The following is a 22,161-nucleotide window of genomic DNA, read 5'->3' as shown; positions in this document are numbered from 1 at the left end:
AAGAAAGGGGCCGGGCGCGGTGGCTCAAGCCTGTAATCCCAGCACTTTGGGAGGCCAAGGTGGGTGGATCACGGGGTCAAGAGATCGAGACCATACTGGTCAACATGCTGAAACCCCGTCTCTACTAAAAATACGAAAAATTAGCTGGGCATGGTGGTGCGTGCCTGTAATCCCAGCTACTCAGGAGGCTGAGGCGGGAGAATTGCTTGAACCCAGGAGGCGGAGGTTGCGGTGAGCCGAGATCGCGCCATTGCACTCCAGCCTGGGTAACAAGAGCGAAGAGCGAAACTCCGTCTAAAAAAGAAAAAGAAAGGGAAGGGAAGGTGTTTTAGTAGTGAGTGTGGGAGGGCCACTCACTTCACCATGGCTAGGAAGCATCTCTCCATCCCTCCTCTCACTCGGCAGCGTGGCAGAACAGTCAGGGCCCATCTGACTTTCTGGGTTTTAGTGTATCCTCTCAGCTTGGGCTTAAAGAGATTTTATTAACCATGATTAATATCAGAGGATCCAAAGCTGCACCCACTTGTTAATTCTAAGGAATTTTAAAATGCGGGATTAAAAAAAAAATTTAATTTCATGCATAGGTATGAACAGCCCCTCATCATCCCGAGTAGCGGATGAACCACTCATCATTCCCGGTAGAGGCAGGTGAGTGTGTCCAGCGCCACTCAGGGAATGACGTTCTGATGCCAAACCCTCTGCTCCTCCGGGTCACTTCTCGGATGGTCTTGCTTCTCCTCTGCTTCCACAGTTGCAAACCTCGAAGTGCCACAACCCTTGGGGAAACTCAATCTTAAGTCCCATAGCCAAACGCTCCAGCCCGCGGGGCTCCCGGGACGCGACAGCGATCGGATTTCGCGTGGCCGCCCTGCTCCCCCTACTCCTGTCCCCTCCCGCCAGGGAACCCCCGGAGCCAATCAGAGCGTCGCGGAGCTCGGGGTTGTAGAGTCCCGAGCCCGGGACCCGCCCCTCTTTGTTGCGGTGGCCAATGGACGCATTCGGAACATCGGCGGCTGCCCGGGTGACTCGGTTATATGTCACAGAATAACATTCGAGAATGGGACATGGAATGAGGCGACGGCCGCAGCAAACCCCAGCAGCCCCAGCCCCAGCCCCAGGCCCAGCAGCAGCAGCAGCCTCAGCCGCAGCCCCCGCTGTCCCGCCTCCCGGAGAGGCTCTGCAGCCATGAAGCGGACTGTCCCGAGGTAGGGTCCAGGAGCTGCCGCGCGCCCTTCCCGCGCCCCGCCCGCCTGCAGCCAGTCCCTCTCGGTGCTAGGCGCTGGAACTCGGGGAAAAGGGGGCGGGTGGAGCTCTTTCCACTAGAACTCCTCCGGGTCCGGGAGGGCTTCCTGGAAGAAAGCGGGCCGCCTTGCAAGCCAAGGCTGCTGCAGCGCCCTCGCGCCAGCCCTGGGCGCTCACGTGCCGTTACGTTCGTGGCTCCGCTCCTCTATCGGCCACAGCTGGGGGACCGAGGAATGTGTGGAGCCTTGCGGGAACCTCCTGTTCCTTCACGCTACACGAGCTGTCTTTCTTCTCCCCACACCTTGCACTCCGCATCCCCTACGCTCTTTGCGCCCCCTCCATCCCCATCCCCCGCCGGGGGTTTAGGTGTGTAAGAAGCTTCGTGGCACATTTTGGGCTGCCTTTCTAGGTAGTCGCAGAGCTGGAAGCCCGTTATCGATTCCCAGGGAGGCTGTCAGCGTGCATGGGGGAGCGTGGGGGGGACACTCTGGGGCTCCTTACTCGGTTCCTCTGTGCGTCCACTTAGCCGTGGTGTCCGCTGTGTCTCCGCTGATTTCAGGCACCGCCGGTAGGCAGTGAGCCTCCGCGGAGCTCCCGCCGCCGCTCCCCCTTGGCGCGTCCTGCCGCAGCGAAAGGCATGGAGAAGGCCGCCCCCGCGGGGCTCTGATCCCCGCGCTGCGCCCGCACGCACCCCGCAGCAGCCTCCGCCGCGCGCCCCCAGCACCTCGCTCCCCGCCCAGGCCCCACCATGACCGGCTCCGCGGCCGACACTCACCGCTGCCCCCACCCGAAAGGCGCCAAAGGCACCCGGTCCCGGAGCAGCCACGCGCGGCCCGTGAGCCTCGCCACCAGCGGGGGCTCGGAGGAGGAGGACAAAGACGGTGGGGTGCTGTTCCACGTTAACAAGAGCGGCTTCCCCATCGACAGCCACACCTGGGAGCGCATGTGGATGCACGTGGCCAAGGTGCACCCCAAGGGAGGAGAAATGGTGGGCGCCATCAGGAATGCCACCTTCTTGGCAAAGGTCAGTGGCTTCCAGGGTGGAGTTGGGGGGCTGGGGGTAGGTGGGCAGCGATGGGACCTATATATAGCAAATAGAGGCAATCTCCATTTTCCTGTTCCTGCTACAAACTCCCGTCCTCTCCCCATTACTCCCTGCCAGCCCTTTTCTAATTGAGATGCTTACCTTGGAAGCCTAAAAAATGGGGAAAGGAGAGGTAGTAGGCTTGCTATCCTGGGACTGTGCAACTGGGTTGTGCCAAGATGTCTTTGAACCGCCAGCCAAACTCTATTATTTACTCACCCCCCAGGTACATCCTGCTTCAGCAAAAGCTAGAGCCACCAGGTACTAGCGATTCCAAAGAATGCATAGACCCCAGGGATCCCACCTTGCATGTTCTCTTTGGAGTGTCTTGCTCCTCTTATGCTCCCCTCTTCCCCCAGCAAATGATGTATTAAGCTGTGAATGAATTTGAAATCAACCAGTCAGACTTCTCAGTGTGAATCATTTCCAGACTTTTTGCCAATTTTTTTCTTCTTTTTTCATGACAGTGACTTTCACCTCTGAAACTTGCAAAACAGTGAACTCTCTCTCTCTTCCCAGCTTATTTGGGCTCCAAGAAAAAAGAAAGACTTTTGGCTGAAACTTAAAAGGGATTTTCCAGTAGACATGATGAATTAGTCTCACTGGATAGAAAAAGAGGCTGAGGAGTGAAACTCTCTTTTTGCCTTGGAGAGAAGCCAGTGAGCCCTTTGGGTTTGGTGGCCAAGGATATTGTTACTGAGGCAGGGAGATGTCCCCTGGTGGGAGTAGATACATTATATGAAAGATCAAAATGCAAAGTGTGAAGAAATGCTGCCAAGCCTTGGGGTTATCGCAGGCGGATGGTTTCCTCTGGACCCTGGGGACACTGGTATGGCTGACAAGATTCCTGGGCAGATCTAGGAATCCCAGACTTGAGACCTGGAAGGCCATCTGGTTGAGTCCTCAGCCTGGTGACAGCTGAGCATCTGACCCTTCAGGCCAGAAAACTGTATGTGTCCCTGGGGAAGTGACAGAGCCTCTAAACTTCCTGCTGCTGTCAGTTACAGTGTTTTATCATGCAGCTGGTTGAAGAGATCTTCATTATGCCCAACTAGAATCTTGCCTGCTCTAGCGTCAACCATAATTACCCTTGCTGAGTTCTCCTTGAACGTGAGAACAACATTGCTCCTGGTTTGCAGTTCTGACTTGAAAGTGTTTCCCCCAGTGAGGAGCTGAGAGCCCTTAAGCTTGGAAGAAAAGTGACCACAAGGGAAAAAACTATTCCTACTGTCCCCATGCTGTCTTTCTTAGTAGCACCAGCACCAACACTGTCTCTAATTGTGCTTTCATCCTTCTCCCCACTGTGTATTGGGCGGGCATGCTTTCTCTATGTGGGAATCATGGAATTCTCCTATTGGTAGAGACCAGTCTCCCACCTCTCAACAGAATCCCCTCCTCTTTCTGAAGACCTCTTGGGAATGGGGGGCTTGCTGCTTCCCAGGGCAGCTGATCTTAGGCCGGGCCAGAACTGACTGTTAGAAAGCGCTTAGATCAAACATAAATTCTCCTTGCCACCGCCTGCCACCCCCAAATCACATTTCATCACTGATTGTTGCCTTTTGAATGAGGGCAAAGCATTTTCAGCTTTCTGTGCTACTCACAGCACCCTCGAATGTTATGAGAGAGTGCTTTTAGGGATTTGGAGTAAACAGCAAGGGACCAGATCCCAATCTTGGTTGGATAACATCTAGCCTTGTGCCTCACCTAAATGAGGTCATTCACTTAAAATCTCTGCCCTTAGTTTTCTTATCTATAACATGGGAATAGACCAGATTTCGTAAGTTCTTTCCAACTCTAACAATCTCATGATCTTATGACCCGTGAGTCTGCGGGTCACTAATGCTGATCCGTATGATGTTAGAGGTCTGCTGGACTATGAGCCGTGAGGACTGTGACTTTCTGTCCTTCTGCTTCTGCTTCCTCCTTTAGCCTTCTTTGTCCACAGGTAGCTCTTTTACCCTTTCTTTCTTTCTGTTTTTGGAGACAAGGTCTTGCTCTGTCACCCAGGCTGGAGTGCAGTGTGTGATCATGGCTCACTGCAGTCTCAACCTCCCAGGTTCAAGCAATCCTCCCACTTCAGCCTCCTAAGTATAGCTGGAACTACAGACATGTACCACCCAACCTGGCTAATTTTAAAACAAATTTTTATAGAGACAAGGTCTCACTGTGTTGCCCAGACTGGTCTCGAACTTCTAGGCTCAAGTGATTCTCCTGCATTGGCTTCCCAAAGTGCTGGGATTACAGGCGTGAGCCACCATACCTGGCCTTTTGCCCTTTCTTATGTGTCATAGTTCCCAGACCAACTCACCCTGCTTCTCCCTCTGAGACAGTTCCTAGTCTGTCATTAGTCATTCACAAGCACATGTGAAACACTAAATCTTGCCTGAGCAGCTCAGAACACAGACTAGTACTTCTCAAGACCTGGACCTGATATTTCCGTTATTGTAGCTGAATGCTGTGTTCTTAAGTGTTCCCTTTTTTGTACTGTGGCCACATCATATTGTACTTTTCGTAGTAACCAGAAGGTCACACGAAAACTGCTTCCAAGCCAGGAATCACCAGCTCAAACGTGGACAGTCAGCGTTTGGCCCTAAATATAAAGAACTTAACATTTCTCTCACATTGCATTTTGATGGTTGGTCCTCTATCCCCAATCCCATCTTGGTGTCTCCCCTGGCCCCGACATTCCCCAAGGCCTGAGCCTCAAAAGCTCCCTTTTCCAGGGACCACTCCTCTTGGATTAGAGGGTTGTTCTTGTGCTCAGCATGGCAGACTCTTTCCTCTGGGACCAAGTCCTTTTCTCCATCAACCAAATCAATATCTTACTGAGGAATTTGTACAGAAGCAGGGTGGTAGGGTAGCGGTGGTGGTAAAAGTTTAGAAGGCTTCAGGGAGATTAACCATTTTTGGCCACTGAATATAGATAAAGAACCAAAAGAAGGGGATGGGGAAAGTTTTCAAGGGCCTATGTGGAGGACTAAATGACATTTCCTTTGACTACAGGACATTCCCTTAGCAGCCATGGTAACTTCTGTCTGAAGGTCCAGATGTCTCCACCTTGCAGATGTTCCCTGCTTTGAGATCCTCCTCCTAAATTTGTGACTGCAGGCCTCTACCCTGCTGGCTGCTGGGACTGAAGTTAGCAGTTGACCAAGTCAAAGGCAGGATTTTTCAGGGAGACTTTAAGGAAACAGCAAGAATCAGTTGGAGGATCATAGCAGATGGGAAGGGAGGGTCAGAGAGAGTGGCCAGCCCACAAGAAAACAGCGGGCATTCTAGGGAAATTCTAGGACAATCCTCCTGTTTCTTGACAGCCTGGAACTGGACTCTCATTGGGGCAGAAAACCAGGATGGTTTCAGCAAGAAACAGCAGTGGGTTTCTTCCAGACCCCACTTTGTACGCCTTATTCGCATGTTAATTCCCAACTGGAAAATAATTCACGTTTAGAGGCCTGAGCTTCACCTGAGTGAAGACATGTGAGTGTTTGGTACTGGAGACCTGGCTGCGGTCCAGGGCCATCCCTGCCTGCTGCTGCCTCTTGTGGGCAGCTTCTTCCCTCCCCAGTCCTGGGTTCAGAACCTTCTGTCTGTCTGTCCATCCTGCACCTCTGTCCCAGGCCATTCACAGATTCCTGGCTGCCTCTGTTGCAGGAGCCTGGGACTCATCCTGGACTCGTGGTGCTGTTTTGTGTTTCTCTTCCCAAGTTGTCAAAGAAGATTGTTCTGCCTGGTGCCTGCATAGTGTTTTCACATAGGGATGACAAAAGGTTTTGAGTTTCTTGTTAAAGATTCCTAGTGCCTGGGGTTCTTGCTGCCTCCCTGGCTCCTTTCCTAGCCTTTCCCTTCTCTTCCACGTGGCAATGTCAGTTACACAGCTGTGTCCATCCATATCACTTTCCTTGCAGTCTTCCGACAGGTCAACTGTGCTTGACAAGAACAGAGTGGAAGAGAGGCTGCCCATAAGAGCCTTGCCTGTGGTTTGTTTCATGATTCTTCTTCTTGATCCTTCTTCACTCCACTCCCTCCTCTGACCCCCCTATCCCCCAAGTTTTCTAGGGACCCGACCCCTAGAACACAGGTGCAATGCCTGTGTGAAGAGGTTGGTTTTGATCTGTTTCCTCTAGATTCTGCCTTCATCAGTGTGGCTACAGCTGTGGGGCTGATGTAGACAGCAGGTGGTGAGACCCTTGAGGGGAAGGGTTACAGAAAATCAAAGTTGGAGTTTCAGGTAGTACAGTAATTGATGAAATCTGGCAGGAAAACAGTATGAGAGGGACTCTGCGGACCCCAGTCTCGAACAGAAAGAAAGGGACGTGCCCTGGGCTTTTCCTAAGAAGGTTGCACCAATTTATGTTTGCTTCCGTCCTGCAGGAGAGCATCCTCACCAGCATTGGGTATCTGCATTTCAGCATGTTTTTGCTAATTGGAGAGGTGAAAAATGACATTCTGCAGTAGCTTTAATTTGCATTTCTTATATAATTAGAGACAAACCATTTTTTTCAAATAGTTTCTTACTATTTGCTTTTCTTCTTTTGTGAATTGTCTTTTCATGACTTTTTAAATTGTGGAGATATATATATATATATATATATATATATATATATATACACACACACACACACACACACACACACACACCCCATATAATTTGCCATTTTCACCATTTTTAAGTGTGCAACCCTGTGGCATTGAGTACATTCCCACTGCTGTGCAGCCTCACACCATCCATCTCACCACCATCCATCTCTAGAAGTTTATCATCGTCTTGACTGGAACTGTGTACCCATTCAGCACTAACTGTCCATCCCCTCTCCCCAGCCCTGGCAACCACCATTCTACTTCCTGTCTCTGTGACTTTGCCGACCCTAGGAGCCTCATATAAGGGGAATTATTCAGTGTTTTTCCTTTTGTGATTGGCTTATTTCATTTAGCTAAATGCCATCAAGCTTCATCCATGTGATAATGTGTCAGAATGCCTTTGTTTTTAAAGGCCGAATAATATTCCACTGTATACCATTGTATATTCCGTTGTAGGCCACATTTTGTTTATTCGTCTGTCAATGCGCCCTTGGGTGGCTTCCACCTTTGGGGACCATTTTTATTTTCACTGAGTCCTAAAGAGTTTTCTTGTTACTTTGCATGAATTCTTCATGAATTAAGGATATTAACTCATTGTCACCAATGCATCCCCAGGGAGAAGTGAACATTTTCATCCTCTTCCATCAAGGTGAGAGTGTGTCTTCATGATATGAAGCTCCCAAGTTGAATGTCTAGGGACTCTACTGCTGTTGATTCTGTTTTTCAGTTCCAGAAAAGTATGGGTCATTCAGGTTTCCCCAACCTGGACCCCTGACAATATATTGGTGATGAATAATCACACAGCTTACACTTTGTCTTTTTTTTTTGAGATAGAATCTTGCTCTGTCACCCAGGCTGGAGTGCAGTGGCTCAATCACTGCCACCTCCACTTCCCAGGTTCAAGCAATTCTCCTGCCTCAGCCTCTTGAGTAGCTGGGATTATAGGCACATGCCACCATGCCCAGTTAATTTTCGTATTTTTAGTAGAACCGGGGCTTCACCATGTTGGCCAGGCTGGTCTCAAACCCTTGACCTCAAGCAATCCACTCACCTTGGCCTCCCAAAATGCTGGAACTACAGGCATGAGCCATGGCACCTGGCCAACACGGCTTACACTTAATGAGCACTGTGTGCCAAGCCCCAAGCTGCCTACTTTTGCATTAGGTCATGTAACGCTTACAACCAGCTTGGAAGGTTGGAAGTAGGTGATACTATGCTCATTTTATCAGGAAGAAAACAGAGGCTTAGAGAGGTCATGCAGCTTGACAGGGCCCACAGCTAGTAGGTGGCAGACCAGGGCTTTGGACCTCGTTGTGTGTGTCTCCTAATATCTTCCTTCTCCAGGAAGCCCACCTGGTTTATAGTCCATGCCAGTGGGAATGTTGGCAGCCTGAGGTGCTAGTTGGAAGTGGAACCCCCAAGCTGAGCCTAGCCAGCTCCCCCAGACCTCAGAGCGATCTGCAGCCTATGACATCATTCCCTCTGCAGTCTCCAGGCCTCTCCCTGACACCCCTGCCCCTGGCTGGGACTTGGGGAATGTGTACTTTTGTCCTCCCATTGGGGAGGAAGTGTGGCCACAGCTCCTGTACTCTGCTCACAGCCAGGCTGAGGTAACCATGCAGCTGTTTTTAAAAGCCCTTGGACACCATCAGGCTGCTATTCTGAGGACCAGCTGCCCTCACCCTGCCATCCAGCTCTCATGGGCTCTGTTGGGCTTGAGAGGGGTTGAAATAATTTGGTGCTCAGCCCCCTCAGCAGATTCTTCAATCAAGTCACTGGCTACAGCAAAGCTCGGGCCTAGGGATACCCCTCTGGGGGTCTCTTGGGTGACTCGGGTATTGTCCTACGATTACCAGCTTTCTATTAAGGAGGTTCAGACTGAGCTTTTCTGTGCAGAAATGTTTATGTCTGGTTTTTTTTTTGGAGACAGCTTCTTGCTCTGTCACCCAGGCTGGAGTGCAGTGGCTCATTTACGGCTGATGCAGCCTTGAGCTGCTGGACTCAAGCCATCTTCCTACCTCAGCCTCCTGAGTAGCTGAAACTACAGGCACATGCCACCATGCTTTGTTAATTTTTTTTTTTTTTTTGTAGTAATGGAGTCTCGCCATGTTGCCCAGGCTGGTCTCCAACTTCTGGGCTCAAGCAATTTGCCCACCTTGACCTCCCAAAGTGTTGGGATTATAGGTGTCAGCCACTGTGCCTGGCCTGCGTATGTCTTAATAAACTGGAATTCCATTCCCCTCCTCCCTGCCTCTGCTCCTGGGCTTTCTCTCCTGAGGTGCTAAAGACAGATTTGTTCACGTCTCCCCTTCTCTCTTCACTTTGTGAAATCTCTGCCACACTTTTTTTTTACATAGAACACATGTTAGAGCAGAAACACAGGATACACTTTACATTTTGACTTTGTGTGTGTGTGCACGCACGTGCGTGTGTGAGTCACGGGAACATATGGAATACTTTGCCCCCCAAAATGACTCTCTCAGACAGAAATGTGATTCGGGTTGACATGTTGTAAACAAAATGTAGCTTGCAGAATAGTTGTGCCTGCATGTGCACACACACTTCACACACACATGCACACACACACACCTAACACCTTGGCTGTAATGTAGGAAATGTGATTCTGATGAGTTTCCTTCCAGCGGAGGAGGCAGTTGCTGTGAAGTAGGACATTTCAAAGCCAAGAGAGAAATGAGGCAGTGAGAGGAAAGGAATGTCGAGGAGTATTTGCAGTAAATGCAGCCAGTGGGCTGGAAGTATGCAAAGAGCCCGAGGCCCAGGTGGGGGGGGAGGGCAGTGTGCCCTCAGCCTCACACTGGGCTCGTGCCTGGAGAGCCAGGGAGAGAGCCACGAACGGCCTTAGGCAGCGTCTGGCTCTGCTGCCTGGCCTGGCTGCCCAGGGCCATCCCCACGTCTCCCCAGCAGCGTCCCCTTCCATCAGTGGAGCACCAAATCCCCAGGGCCGCCCTTGCCCTGTTTTCTCTGTGGATGGGTCTCACCTGTCCTCAGGCCCTTTCCACTTCTCCCTAAGTGGCTTGGCCTGGAGGAGTCTCCTTTCTCCTTCCCAGTGCAGCAAAAGCCAGAGCCCCACCCACGTGGGCTGAGATTCTCTGTTACCAAGGACCCCAACCCCCAGAGAGACAGAGGTCAGGAGACCCAGAAACACAGGGGAAATAAAGCAAAAACCAAAACCAACCAAGAAAACCCCACACCTGGCTCTTCAGCAGTAACTTGATTGGATGTCCCTGTCCGTTCTTGCTCTTGGCCTTCAGGGTAGGGCTGCTCAGAGCCGAGGGGGTGTCTCAGCTCCAAATTCCCGAGAAGAAGGACCTGCTTCCCCCTTTCCAGTCCTTGCCTGCCTTTGGCCCTTTCCCCTCCTGGCAAGGATTAGGACTTCGTTTGCTCGATTATAGACATTCAGGGAGTGTTGACTGAGAGGCAGACGGCTTGTGAGTCACAGGAGCTGCACTTGCCTGGAGAGAGTCAAGGCAAGAGGAGGGATCTTCCCTAATCCATCTGGGGTGGGACTCCGGGAAAGGGACACAATGGGCATGGCAGGGAGGGTGGTATTCAGATGTGGCACACGTAGTGCCATGTTGTAATTCTCCAGGGCACCATTCATTCACTTTATGTAGGTATGTATATATTTTAATTTTAGAGAGGGGATTTCACCATGTCGCCCAGGGTGGTCTCAAACTCCTGGGCTCATGTGATCCACCCACCTCAGCCTCCCAAAGTGCTGGGATTACAGGCGTGGTCACGGCACCCGGCATCCATTCACTTTCTATTCTGTGTAAATGTTGCCCGGCAGTAGAGCACTTGTAGTGGATCACCATTTGCCATGCCGCAAAAGGCGTTACACAGTCATTGATGGACTGCCTTTGTGTCCATCCCAGGCCAGGCTCGGTGGGGGGACGTGATAGAACATGGTTCTTCCCCTCTAGGAGGCGTTAGGCTCCTGCAGGGAAGAAGGCTGGATCACACAGCACCCAGAGGCCCATAGAGAACCACCATGACTCAGAGGGAACTCAAAAAGGGAGAACTTCCATGAGGGACCCACTGTTCCCAGGAGACCTCAATGAGGAGGCACTGCTCAATCAGGTGACCACCCCAGGGTGACCATGCTGTCATCAGCTCTCAGGAGCACCTCTTTCTCTGCTGGCTTCAGCCCTGTGCCTGCCCCCAGAAGCTGGGCCCCAGAGCGCCTCCTCAATAAACACTTCCTCTTCTCCATTTCTCTGCAGCCTTCAATACCCCAGGTCCCAAACTACAGGCTGTCGATGACGATCCCAGACTGGCTCCAGGCGATCCAGAATTACATGAAAACACTACAGTATCCTTCCAACCAAGGTCTGAGCACACCCAGCCAGGGGACGGGCAAGGTGATCGCAAGCCTGGTGGCTGATCTGTCCCCAGTTGGTCATCAAAAGCTCTTTAAGGTTGGTGAGGCAAGGTGTGGAGGATGCTCCAGGTGGGAGTCTAGAAAGAGTGTGCATGGAGGATGTCATTGCAGTGATCCAGTGGGGCAGGCTGGTCCACCTTGAGTCCCTCCGGCTTCTCTTTCTCCCTCCTCTTCCCTGTCCCTGTCCTTTTTCCCCTGAGCACTCCTCTTCCTTCTACCTTCTCTTTCTCCACTTCTTCTTGGTCATCTTTGTTCCCCTCATCCTGTTCTCCTTCACAGTCTTTCTTTTTCTTTTTCTTTTCTTTCTTTCTTTTTTTTTTTTTTGAGATGAAGACTTGCTCTGTCACCCAGGCTGGGGTGTGTTAGTATACTTTCGACTCACTACAACCTCCACCTCCTGGGTACAAGCACTTCTCCTGCTTCAGCCTCCCGAGTAGCTGGGATTACAGGCACCCGCTGCCACACCACACTAATTCTTGTGTTTTTAGTGAGACAGAGTCTCCACTATGTTGGTCAGGCTGGTCTCGAACTGACCTCAAGTGATCCGCCCACCTCAGCTTCCGAAGTGCTGGGATTACAGGCCTGAGCCCCCACACCCAGCCCTCCCCTGTCTATTGCCTTCTTCCCTCCTACTCTTCCATTCCTTTTCTCTTTCTCTGTTTTGCCCTCATCCCTGACTGCTCATGATCTACAGTAGGCCCACCTGGTGCTGCCTTTGTTTTCCCCAGGTGAGCCAGGCTGGTGAGCTGCTTGGTTCTGCATGAATGTTTGGGGTTCTGGAATTGGGGACCCTCTCCCCCAACTCGAGCTTGAGGAAGAGCTAAGAAACTCACTGGCTTCAGTGTGAATTCAGACGAGCTGATTTGGTACATTGCTCCTCCACACCCGCAGGTGTTTGCAGTCAGGATTAGATCAGTTCTGAGAACTTCCACGAACAACACTATAGGAACAGAGGGGCAGGAGTGGATGGTCCACCTGCCCCTTCTGGTATTTTATATGGAGAGGAGTCAGATGGGAAGCTGAACCCCAGCATGTTGTCCAGGAGGTCAAGCTTCTGTTCGTCCTCCGTAAATGTATAACACATAGCCTGTTCTGCAAGGTTCCAGGCATGTGGACCGGCTTTGTGTTTGTCCATACCCAGCCCTGAAGCAGAAGGGGTTTCAGAGGGCACTGCACACATGCTCCACGCATCCCGGGAAAGCCCCTCTGCTCTGTGTTATAGCAAGAATCTTTCTGGTGGATTTTTGTGTCTTTCCTGCTGGGACAAAACGTTAGCACCTCCCCCACAGGGCTTGGTATTACTAGATCGGAAAACACCAATGTCTGCTCATTTGGGTAGGGAGATTACTTGACTGGCTTCTCTGTCTTCACTTCACGGATCGTCAACTCCCCAACATGGCATCTTCCCAGTAAAACCCTAAGGCAATATCAGAAGGAAGAGGTAGCCCCATTCTCCAAGACAGAGGCTGGCAGCCCTAGCCCTTGGAAGGTTATCTGGTGTTTGTGCTGATCCTCACTCTACGACCTGCATGGGAATGTTCCACGTGGTCCCGAGGCACAAACTCTTGCCAGAGCAGACCTGGACCCCAAGAGCTGGCCCTTTCTGGATGTGACTGACTCCTCATAGACTATTCTAGAAGGTGACAGCAATTAGAATGCCTCTTCACATTTTTTTTAACTTAAAGTCAACTGATTATAGGCTTTAAGGCTCCCCACTTCTATCTAGGACATGGTCTTCATGAGGATCATCTGGCTGAGAGTGAAGAGAAATTAGCCTGGCTGGGAAAGCATTGATAGGGGCAAATTTGCATGTGCTTTACATATCATTTGCTCACACTGCTGTAAACCTGACAGCACATTCTCAGCCACATTTTCATGGTTGCCCTGAAGGATCTGCTTTTCCATCTTTCTCTTCTCTGACCCATTATGACTGCGAAGGTCAGTGACCGACAGCATCAGTGACTGCAGAGAGGGCCACAGAAGGGAAGCACAAGCAGGCTGTGGGGACATGCTTCCGGCCACCTGCACCCTGGAGCCATTGCACGAGGAAGGCAGGGCATCAACTCTTCTACCTTCTGCCTTTTATTTAGTTCCTTGGGACTCCCTACTGCTTTGTCCTGGACACAGTGACAGGTGGCAGGGGATGGGGACTGCTTGGCATCAGTCCTGACTGTGGATGTGCTCAGCTGGCAGTGGGGATAGGAAAGGACAACTCCTGCCTTCCTCTCAGACATCCTCAAGCAACAGCCAACAGGAGTGCTGGTGTGCTGGATGGGGGAGAAGCTTCTAACAGCGAACTCGAACTCGGGCTTAGTGAGATCTCCCCCTCAGGGCGTGTGTAGAGCAGACTTCTCCCAGCCCACTTTCAGGGGCTCAATGATTAACTCTAAGGAGCTGAAAAAAGATGTTCAGGTACAATTTTTTTGTTGTTTTGCTATGTGTTTGTCTCACTTGATATACTAGATGTGTTAATGAGGTATGCAAGTGAAGGAAAGCTGGGCATAGAACTGAATTTTTGCCCATTGAATTCTACCTCATGTACCAGGAACCTCTTTGCTTGAATACAATGTTTGGTGAGGTAAAGAAAGCACTTCGGCTGGGCGCAGTGGCTCATGCCTGTAATCCCAGCACTTTGGGAGGCCGAGGTGGGTGGATCATGAGGTCAGGAGATCGAGACCATCCTGGTCAACATGGTGAAACCCCTGTCTCTACCAAACATACAAAAAATTAGCTGGTCATGGTGGCATGTGCCTGTAATTCCAGCTACTCGGGAGGCTGAGGCAGGAGAATTGCCTGAACCCAGGAGGCAGATGTTGTGGTGAGCCAAGATTGCACCATTGCACTCCAGCCTGGGTAACAAGAGCGAAACTCCGTCTCAAAAAAAAAAAAAAAAAGCACTTCACAGTAAGAATATTCAGCCCTTCGTTTTTCTCTTTTACCTCTAGGATTTTGTATGTTGCATGTTTTAAAAACTGGGCAAGCCTGTGTGGTTAGTTGTTATTCTTACGGCCCAGGTCAGTAACTCTCAAACCCCTGATGTTGAGAGGCCCCCCAGGTCAGTAACTCTCAAAACCCTGATCTTGAGAGGCTCCCCAGCCCTCACCCTGGAGCTTCCAGTTTAGTCATCTGAGGTGAGGTGACTCTGAGTGGCATCCGGGGTTATGAAACATGGCCTGAAATCAGGCTCTCCAGGGCTGGAGCCTAGAATCTGCTTATACCGAGCTCTGCAGGGGGTTATGTGTGCCCGTGTCTGAGTGACCAAGCACGGCTGTGCCAGGAGAGGAATCCCAGCCCTTCTTAGGAGGGTGCAAGGTGCCTCTAGGCGCCGCTGTCACTGTGGGGCACCCATTGACTCTCCCACACTCACCTGGCCTGCAGCAGCTCTGGGTATAGAAGTTCAGGCTTCATTAGCATGTTCCCAAAGTGCACTTTTCCTATAGGATTTTGTTCGAGGAGAAGAGCAAAACCTACAAAGCAACTTCTCATTAGGCTCAGAAAAGTCAAAACCCAGTCAGAGAGCATTGCGTTAGTGAACGTCTCATCTCCTTCAGAACAGCCTGGGGCAAGCTTGCCAGTCCCTGAGACCTTCTGGGTAGTCAGCTAAATCCCAGATAGTGAATAATGGTGCAGCTTCTCAGATTTAGTAATCAATGCCAAGTGCCAGCACAGGCATGAAAAAAAGTGGCATCTCCACAGTAAGACCTGCTGCAGAGTCTGTGCGCTACTGAAAAACCCTACTGCTATTCATCCGCCCTTTCAACCTTGCTTCCCTCCATCTCCATCCACCCTCCCATTCCATCCATCCACGCATTCATCCATCCACCTTTCCATCCATCCACATATCCATCCATTCATGTATTCCTTATTCATTTAATAATATTTGCTAAACTTGCATATGTTGGGTTTCTGCCAGGAGTTTTTTTTTTTTTGTTTTTTTTTTTGAGACAGAATATTGCTTTGTTTCCCAGGCTGGAGTGCAGTAGCATGATCTCGGCTCACTGCAACCTCTGCACCCTGGGTTCAAGTGATTCTCCTGCCTCACCCTCCTGAGTAGCTGGAATCAGGCCCGTGCTACTACACCTGGCTAATTTTAGTATTTTTAGTAGAGGTTGGGTTTCACCATGTTGCCCAGGCTGGTATTGAACTCCTGACCTCAGGTGATCCACCCACCTCAGCCTTCCAAAGTGCTGGGATTACAGGCATGAGTCACTGCACCCGGCCTTCTGCCAGGTTTTATGGGTGATATAAAGATAATAAAAGAATCGCTCCAGTTAGGTATGGTGGTACATACCTGAGGTCCCAGCTACTTGGGAGGCTGAGGCAGGAAAATCACTTGAGCCCAGAAGTTCAAGACCAGCCTGGGCAACATAGCAAGACTATGTCTTTAAAAAAAAATTTTTTTTTAAAAAAAGAATAGTACCAACTCTCAAAGAGCTTGTAGTCTAGCAGGTGAATTAAGACAAATATTCAACTACCCAGAATACAGAGCAAATTGAAAAGAGCCATTATAAAGGACCATGGTACTTTGCAGCCTAAGTTAGAAATTGGATTTGCAGGGCAGGATAGTGAGGAGTTAGAGGCTACTGGCTACCTTCCAGGTGCTGGCAACTTCTGAAAAGCCCTCACATCCTTATCTCATTGACAAATCAGAATGCATAGCTTTCTCTGCTGCATTACTGGGACCTTGAAGTTTTCTGTCACTTTCCCTTTACATACTTTACACAGATACAATCACACAGGGACCCAGTTCTTTGAAATTAGGAAAATGAGACCGCTGAGTGGGTAAGTGGTGCATGATCTGTGGCCAGATATCTCTCTCCTACCCTCAAGCTGCCAGCTCCCTCTCCCAACCTCTATTCCAGTAGCCCAGGGCTCAGATATCCTAGTCCGTCAGGGGTGGAGGTGGAGGGTGCCCCAGGGCTAGGTTGGAGGTGGGACTGAGGACCGGGCCACTCTGACAGCTGAGTTCAGTGGTGAAATCTAACACCCAGGATGGAGGAGGCTTGTAAACTCTGCTTCATGAGGTCTCCTCTACTTGTTCTATGGTAATGCCCCCTGTCCTGGTGTTATAGCAGGAGGGTGCTATGGAATACTGGCACTAACCCCAGGAATTAACTCTTGTGCTTTGGTGCCTTCTGTGAGGTGAGTTTTCCCTTTTCCCTCTGTGGTCCTGTGTGGTTCCTGGTGTGGGGATAGGCATGCTGAAGGACTGACAGACTGAGTGTACAATTAAACAGGTTCTGAGATCCTCCGCTGTGCTCTATCCTACAGGTTAATGGAAACAGCAAAAGAAATGACCCGAGAGTCCTTGCCTATCAAATGCCTTGAAGCTGTCATCCTGGGCATGTATCCTTTAAGTTATGTATGCTTAAGTTTACTCCATAAATGGTGGCTTCACAATGGGGCTGGCTGTGCCTTTCACATTGTAAGTTCACAGAGATGATGCCCATTATCTCCTTTGAGGAAAGGGTTAAACTCCTCTGGTTCGTGTCTTCAACTTTCACCATGTAGAATTAAACCAAATCAATGCTTGGCTTCTTGGACCAATATTAGTTTAACCTGTGAGCTGCGGCACCTATCAGGCCCAGCTCTCAGGCCAGGGACCTTGCAGATTCACTGGGAGAATTCTAACTCGGAGGGACTAGAGAGAGTGTATGCGGCTGTTCTTTGCATTAACATGACATTGCAGCAGGAAAGACACTCAAGGGGAAATGCAACCAGAGCCAAGAGTGCTGGTATCCAAACCCATCTCCAGGGAAATTCTTTGAAAATTCAGTGACGTGACCTCAGCTCGCTGCAACCCCTGCCTCCCAGGATTAAGTGATCCTCTGACCTCAACCTCTTGAGTAGCTGGGACTACAGGCGCATGCCACCATGCCTGGCTAATTTTTTTGTTTTGTTTTGTTTTGTATTTTTGGTAGAGATGGGGTTTCACCATGTTGTTCAGGCTGGTCTCAAACTCCTGAGCTCGAGCGATCTGCCTGCCTGAGCCTCCCAAAGTGCTGAGATTACAGGCAGGAGCCATTGTGCCCGGCCTGCCAGGGAAAATTCTAAGAGTGGTGTGTGGAGGAGACCAAGCAGTGGTCTCTGTGTATCCTGATTTGAAAGAACCTCCAGCTAAACAAGGGTCTAGCTTCTCCCACACTTTCTTATCCATTTTCCACCGAACTCCTGGCTCTTCAGCCTGAGAGGAATATGGTTCAGGGAAACTGTGATGGCATCAGCATATTGGTGGTGATGGTAATTGAACATGATCAGATAGAAGAGCAAAGGCACTCCCAAGTCCTATGGGATGAATGGCTGGAAGGGACAGTGGAAAAGGAAGCACTGCAATACAGGAGCTTGAGAGGCGGTTCCAAGCAAGACTAGTTAGGTCCTTGAGTGCTGTGCTGAGAAATGACTTTTCCAAAAGGCAATAGGCAACCCAGATGAAAGCTCTGAAGCAGAGGTGTGGCGTGCTCAGGTATATGCTCTAGAGAGGTAGTTCTCCAAAGGACAGGCTGAAGCACAGAGTGGGGAAGGCTGGGCTGGATCAGCAAAGCCCATTGGGAGCTGTTACATGAGGGAATGGTGACACTAGACTCATGGCCCCGGGCATGGGAATGGATTTCAGGGAATTGTTTTAAGAGCGATCAAGGAGATAGAATGTACCGGACTTGCAGGCCAACTAGATGCAGGAGTTGAGGAAGGAGTCAACGACTACAGGTTTCCCAACTGGGCAATAGACTGCAGGATAAGCTGGAGGAATGAGAGTGGCAGAGAAATGAGCTGCGTCAATATAGACCTGGACTGAGACAGTGGCAGTGAAGGAGGAGGGAAGGGATGGTGGCATATATCATCACCACCACTTGGGGACTGCTTAGATGGGAGGAGTTATTGGAGAAAGGCAGTGACTCCACATTTCTGGCTTGTGTGATAATGCCACAGTCCAAGGGAAGGACTTCAAGGGGAGGATCAGATTTACGGTGCGATGAGCTCAGATTTGGACATGTTAAATTTGAGGTGCCCTGTGAGATGTTGGGATGAGGTATTTCAGTGTGGAGCTCACAGGGGAACTTGCACTGGAAATGTGAATTTAGGAGCTGTGATTAGGGAGTTATGCTTACTGTTCAAGAAGTGAGAAGGAAAAAGATCAAAGATGAAATTGATATTTTTTGGTTTAGTTGGGTACAAAGAGCCCAAGAAAGAGACTTGAGAAGGAAGGTCAGAGAGTTAGAAGGAAAACCAGGAGAGAAAGGAGACGGAGAGGCCGGCGGAAGGACATGTGGCTCAGAATCAGACTGGGGACAGGAGGATTGATCTGGTCTGTTTTCTGGGTCTCCTGGAGATTTTTGTGGGAAGGGGAATCTCTGTGCCACTCTGGAGTCTGGGGAACACTTGCAGGCCTGATCTGAAACAAGATTGACCACAGATGCCTTGGCTGACATTTAAAAAATGGAAACTTGACCCTTACTGAGGCCCCTTTCCAACCCTCCTGTCATCCTCCTCCCTGTTTCCCACAAAGGAGATGAAACGTGTGCTTGGGGAACCCAGCAGGAGGCTGGGAATGGGGGTTGGGGCGGCAGATGGCTCAGGGCCCCAACTCTTCAGTGGTGGGAGTCAGCCACAGCTGTTCAGCGAAGCCTCCTGCAAGTTTAATGGGGGCAGATGATTGGCTGGGAAATTGCTGGTGGAAGCGATCAATGAAGGAGAACACAAGCCCAGGCCCTTCACAGGGTGGACAAGTTAACTTCAGACTCTTTGTTGAGGGGTGTCTGAGTGCTTTTGTTTTTAGGTCATCGAAATGACCACTTCCCTTACACAATAGTTTCATCCCTGCACAATTTTATACATCCTAGCATCTATGCCATTGGAATCACCTACAACCTTTTGGAATTGTGGGGATGGACCCAGGAACAGCCTGTGAGCCTGTCCAAATCAGAGATCGTGAGCGTGGTTTCCTTTGTTCTTATTCATCTGACATTTCAGAAGAGTGTGGGAAAGGTGGAGAGCCTTAGTTCACACTGCTGAACTCAGGGAAATTTGACTCTTGCACACAGACAGGAAACACAGATCCGAATCTTTTTTTGAGACAGAGTCTGGCTCTGTAATCCAGGCTGGAGTGCAATGGCATGATTTCAGCTCACTGCAATCTCTGCCTCCTGAATTCCAGTGATTCTCCTGCCTCAGCCTCCGGAGTAGTTGGGATTACAAGCATTTACCACCGCACCTGGCTAATTTTTTGTATTTTTAGTAGAGATGAGGTTTCACCATGTTGACCAAGCTGATCTCAAACTCTTGACCTCAGGTGATCTGCCTCCCTCTGCCTCCCAAACAGACCTGGATTCTGAAAGTTACAGCATCTTTGTCTTTTCTCTTTGCTCTGGTCAGCATCCCCGGGTCCTGCTTTCCACTTGGGGCTAGTGAAGGATATGAACGGAGTCATCCGTCTGTGTCTCCCACAGGCCTTCTGCAGGTCTTGGCTCCACAACTTTGAAACTGGTTGGCTTGGCTGCATTGACGCCTGTGTCCATCAGCCTGTCCTTCCTTGCTTTCTCTTTTTTGACTTTAGCCCAGAGTTCAGGATTCATTAGTGCTGAGCCACTTCTTTTTATTTTGTTTGAGGGCATGCCCATGCTTTTACATGCATGCTAGAGAGGTAGATCTTTGCACCCAAATTATCTTGTGAAGGATGGCAGGTATTTTGGGGGGCCTCACTGGCCATGGTGGGGCTTGCTTGCGATACTAAAGCACTATGGTTTATTAAAGTAACAGGTTCAGTATGAGAGGCAGGTGAGGAATAGCCCTGGGGCTGGGTGCTGGAAAGATGATCCCTGGCTTGGCGCTGCCACTCCCGCTTCCCTGGAAAAGCTCAGGTTACTCTCCTGCCGGCATCTATACTACCTTGCCACCTCCCTCTCCATTCCCAATTGCTCCAGGTCCCAAGGCTTTACCAGTCAAAGTTATGATGGGACAAATCCTCGAGATCAGTGACTCGTGACATGAGGGACTGGTGCTCTCTCTTGTCTCCTCCCCACTTCTCCACCTGGCTGACTCTACTTCTCCTGTAAGACAAATTCCAGTATTACCCTGTGAGGCCCCTCCTCTTTCCACCCAGAGATTGCTGGGCTTGCCTTTCTTATGGCGCACATCACATTGTGTTTGGTTTTTATTGTGGTAAAATATTTATAACACAATTAACCATTTTTTTTTTTTTGAGACGGAGTTTCGCTCTTGTTACCCAGGCTGGAGTGCAATGGTGCCATCTCGGCTCACCGCAACCTCCGCCTCCTGGGTTCAGGCAATTCTCCTGCCTCAGCCTCCTGAGTAGCTGGGATTACAGGCACGCGCCACCACACCCAGCTAATTTGTATTTTTAGAGAGATGGGGTTTTATTATGTTGACCAGGATGGTCTCGATCTCTTGACCTTGTGATCCACCTGCCTCGGCCTCCCAAAGTGCTGGGATTACAGGCTTGAGCCACCGCTCCCGGCCCACAATTTACCATTTTAACTATTTTTAAATGCACAGTTCAGTGATGTTAAGTACATTCATAATGCTCTGCAAACTGACCATCATTCCGGTCAGGCAGGGTGGCTCATGCCTGTAATCCGAACAGTTTGGGAGGCTGAGGAGGGCAGATCGCCTGAGGTCAGGAGTTCGAGACCAGCCTGGCCAACAAATTAGCCAGGTGTGGTGTCGGGCACCTGTAATCCCAGCTACTCAGGAAGCTGAGGCAGGAAAATCGCTTGAACTCAAGAGGCAGAGGCTGTAGTGAGCCAAGATCATACCTCTGCACTCCAGCCTGGGCAACAGAGTCTGTCTCAAAAAAAAAAAAAAGACCACCATTCCTCCCCGGAAATGAAACCCCATACCCATTAAACAGGACTCCCCGTTTCCTCCCTCCAGCCCCTGCCCACCGCCGCTCTACCTTCTGTCTCCGTGCACTTGCTACTCTAGGTGCTGATGAGTAGGATCATGCAGTATTTGTCCTTTTGTATTTGGCTGCTTTCACTCAGCATGTCTTCAAGGCTCATCTTGCACAGTGCAGAATTTCCTTCCCTTATGAGGCTGATTCAATTCTACGGCATGTATACACTGCATTTTCCTCAACCATTTATCCGTCGATGGATATTTGGGTTGTTTCCACCTTTTGGCTATTGTTAATAATGCTGCTGAGAACATAGATGTACAAATATCTGCTGGGGTCGCTGCTTTCAATTCTTCTGAGTGTGCACCCAGAAGTGGAATTGCTGGGTCCTTGGGTAATCCTGTTGAATCATTTGAGGAATTGCCATGCTGATTGCATTGTGTGCGTTGAGTCCGCCTCCCACCAGACCGCTGGAGAACGGCTGTGTCCTTATCTTTGGCTCCACAGCCCTACCTGGCAGGCTGTCTGGCACAGCAGACACTCAGGATAAGTGCTTGTTACACTGACTTAAGCAGTTAAGGAATGCCCTTGTTCCAGCCCCAGAGAACTTGCCCCAGAAAGCAGCTAGGAATTTACGTAACAGGACTCACAAGGATGTGATTTCACTCCTAACTGCCAGTTGATCTCACATGATAAAGTGAAGAGAAAGCAGGTAGAAAACATTTTTAGAGAGTGGAGCCATCCGTGATTAAGCTGAGGGCAGAGGACAAGGCTGTGGCCATTGCCATGGATGGTTGTGTCAGCATCCTTCTCTGTGGGACACCTGGATTAGCTCCGCACCGAGTGCTGCCCTTGTAAGTGTAAGGCAGTGGGCATCCACAGTCTAAGGTTAATTCTTTCTGTAAGCTTTAAACAAAGCTGTCTGTGTACCAGGTCTGCGCTGTATCCAGGGAATGCCAGGAAGTGAGACCCGACCCCTGCCGTCACAAGATACAGTTACAATAC

The 22,161-nt window shown here is 50.1% G+C and overlaps 1 protein-coding gene across 5 annotated transcripts in view; it reads left to right on the top strand.

The window, feature by feature from the left end:
* Positions 1-1,049: 1,049 nt before the first annotated feature.
* The window catches only part of VASH2 (vasohibin 2), a 44,212-nt gene continuing 23,100 nt past the window's right edge, over positions 1,050-22,161 (top strand). Inside the window, exons 1-6 of one of the 5 annotated variants that reach the window (XM_078356601.1) lie at positions 1,050-1,205; positions 1,802-2,266; positions 11,149-11,237; positions 16,032-16,088; positions 16,298-16,351; positions 16,578-16,652. In XM_078356601.1, coding sequence (XP_078212727.1) covers positions 1,991-2,266; positions 11,149-11,237; positions 16,032-16,088; positions 16,298-16,351; positions 16,578-16,652 — 551 coding nt within the window. In that variant the 5' untranslated portion in view covers positions 1,050-1,205; positions 1,802-1,990. Of the gene's footprint in view, positions 1,206-1,801; positions 2,267-10,848; positions 11,006-11,148; positions 11,238-16,031; positions 16,089-16,297; positions 16,352-16,577; positions 16,653-22,161 lie in introns of those variants that run through there. The other 4 variants (XM_078356602.1, XM_008985237.5, XM_054248348.2 and 1 more) reach the window with 4 other exon arrangements.

The sequence above is a fragment of the Callithrix jacchus genome, chromosome 19, assembly GCF_049354715.1.
Source record: "Callithrix jacchus isolate 240 chromosome 19, calJac240_pri, whole genome shotgun sequence".
Lineage (NCBI taxonomy): Eukaryota > Metazoa > Chordata > Mammalia > Primates > Cebidae > Callithrix > Callithrix jacchus.
The sequence above is the reverse complement of the archived record's forward strand: the minus strand, read 5'-3'. Positions and strand labels throughout refer to the sequence as shown.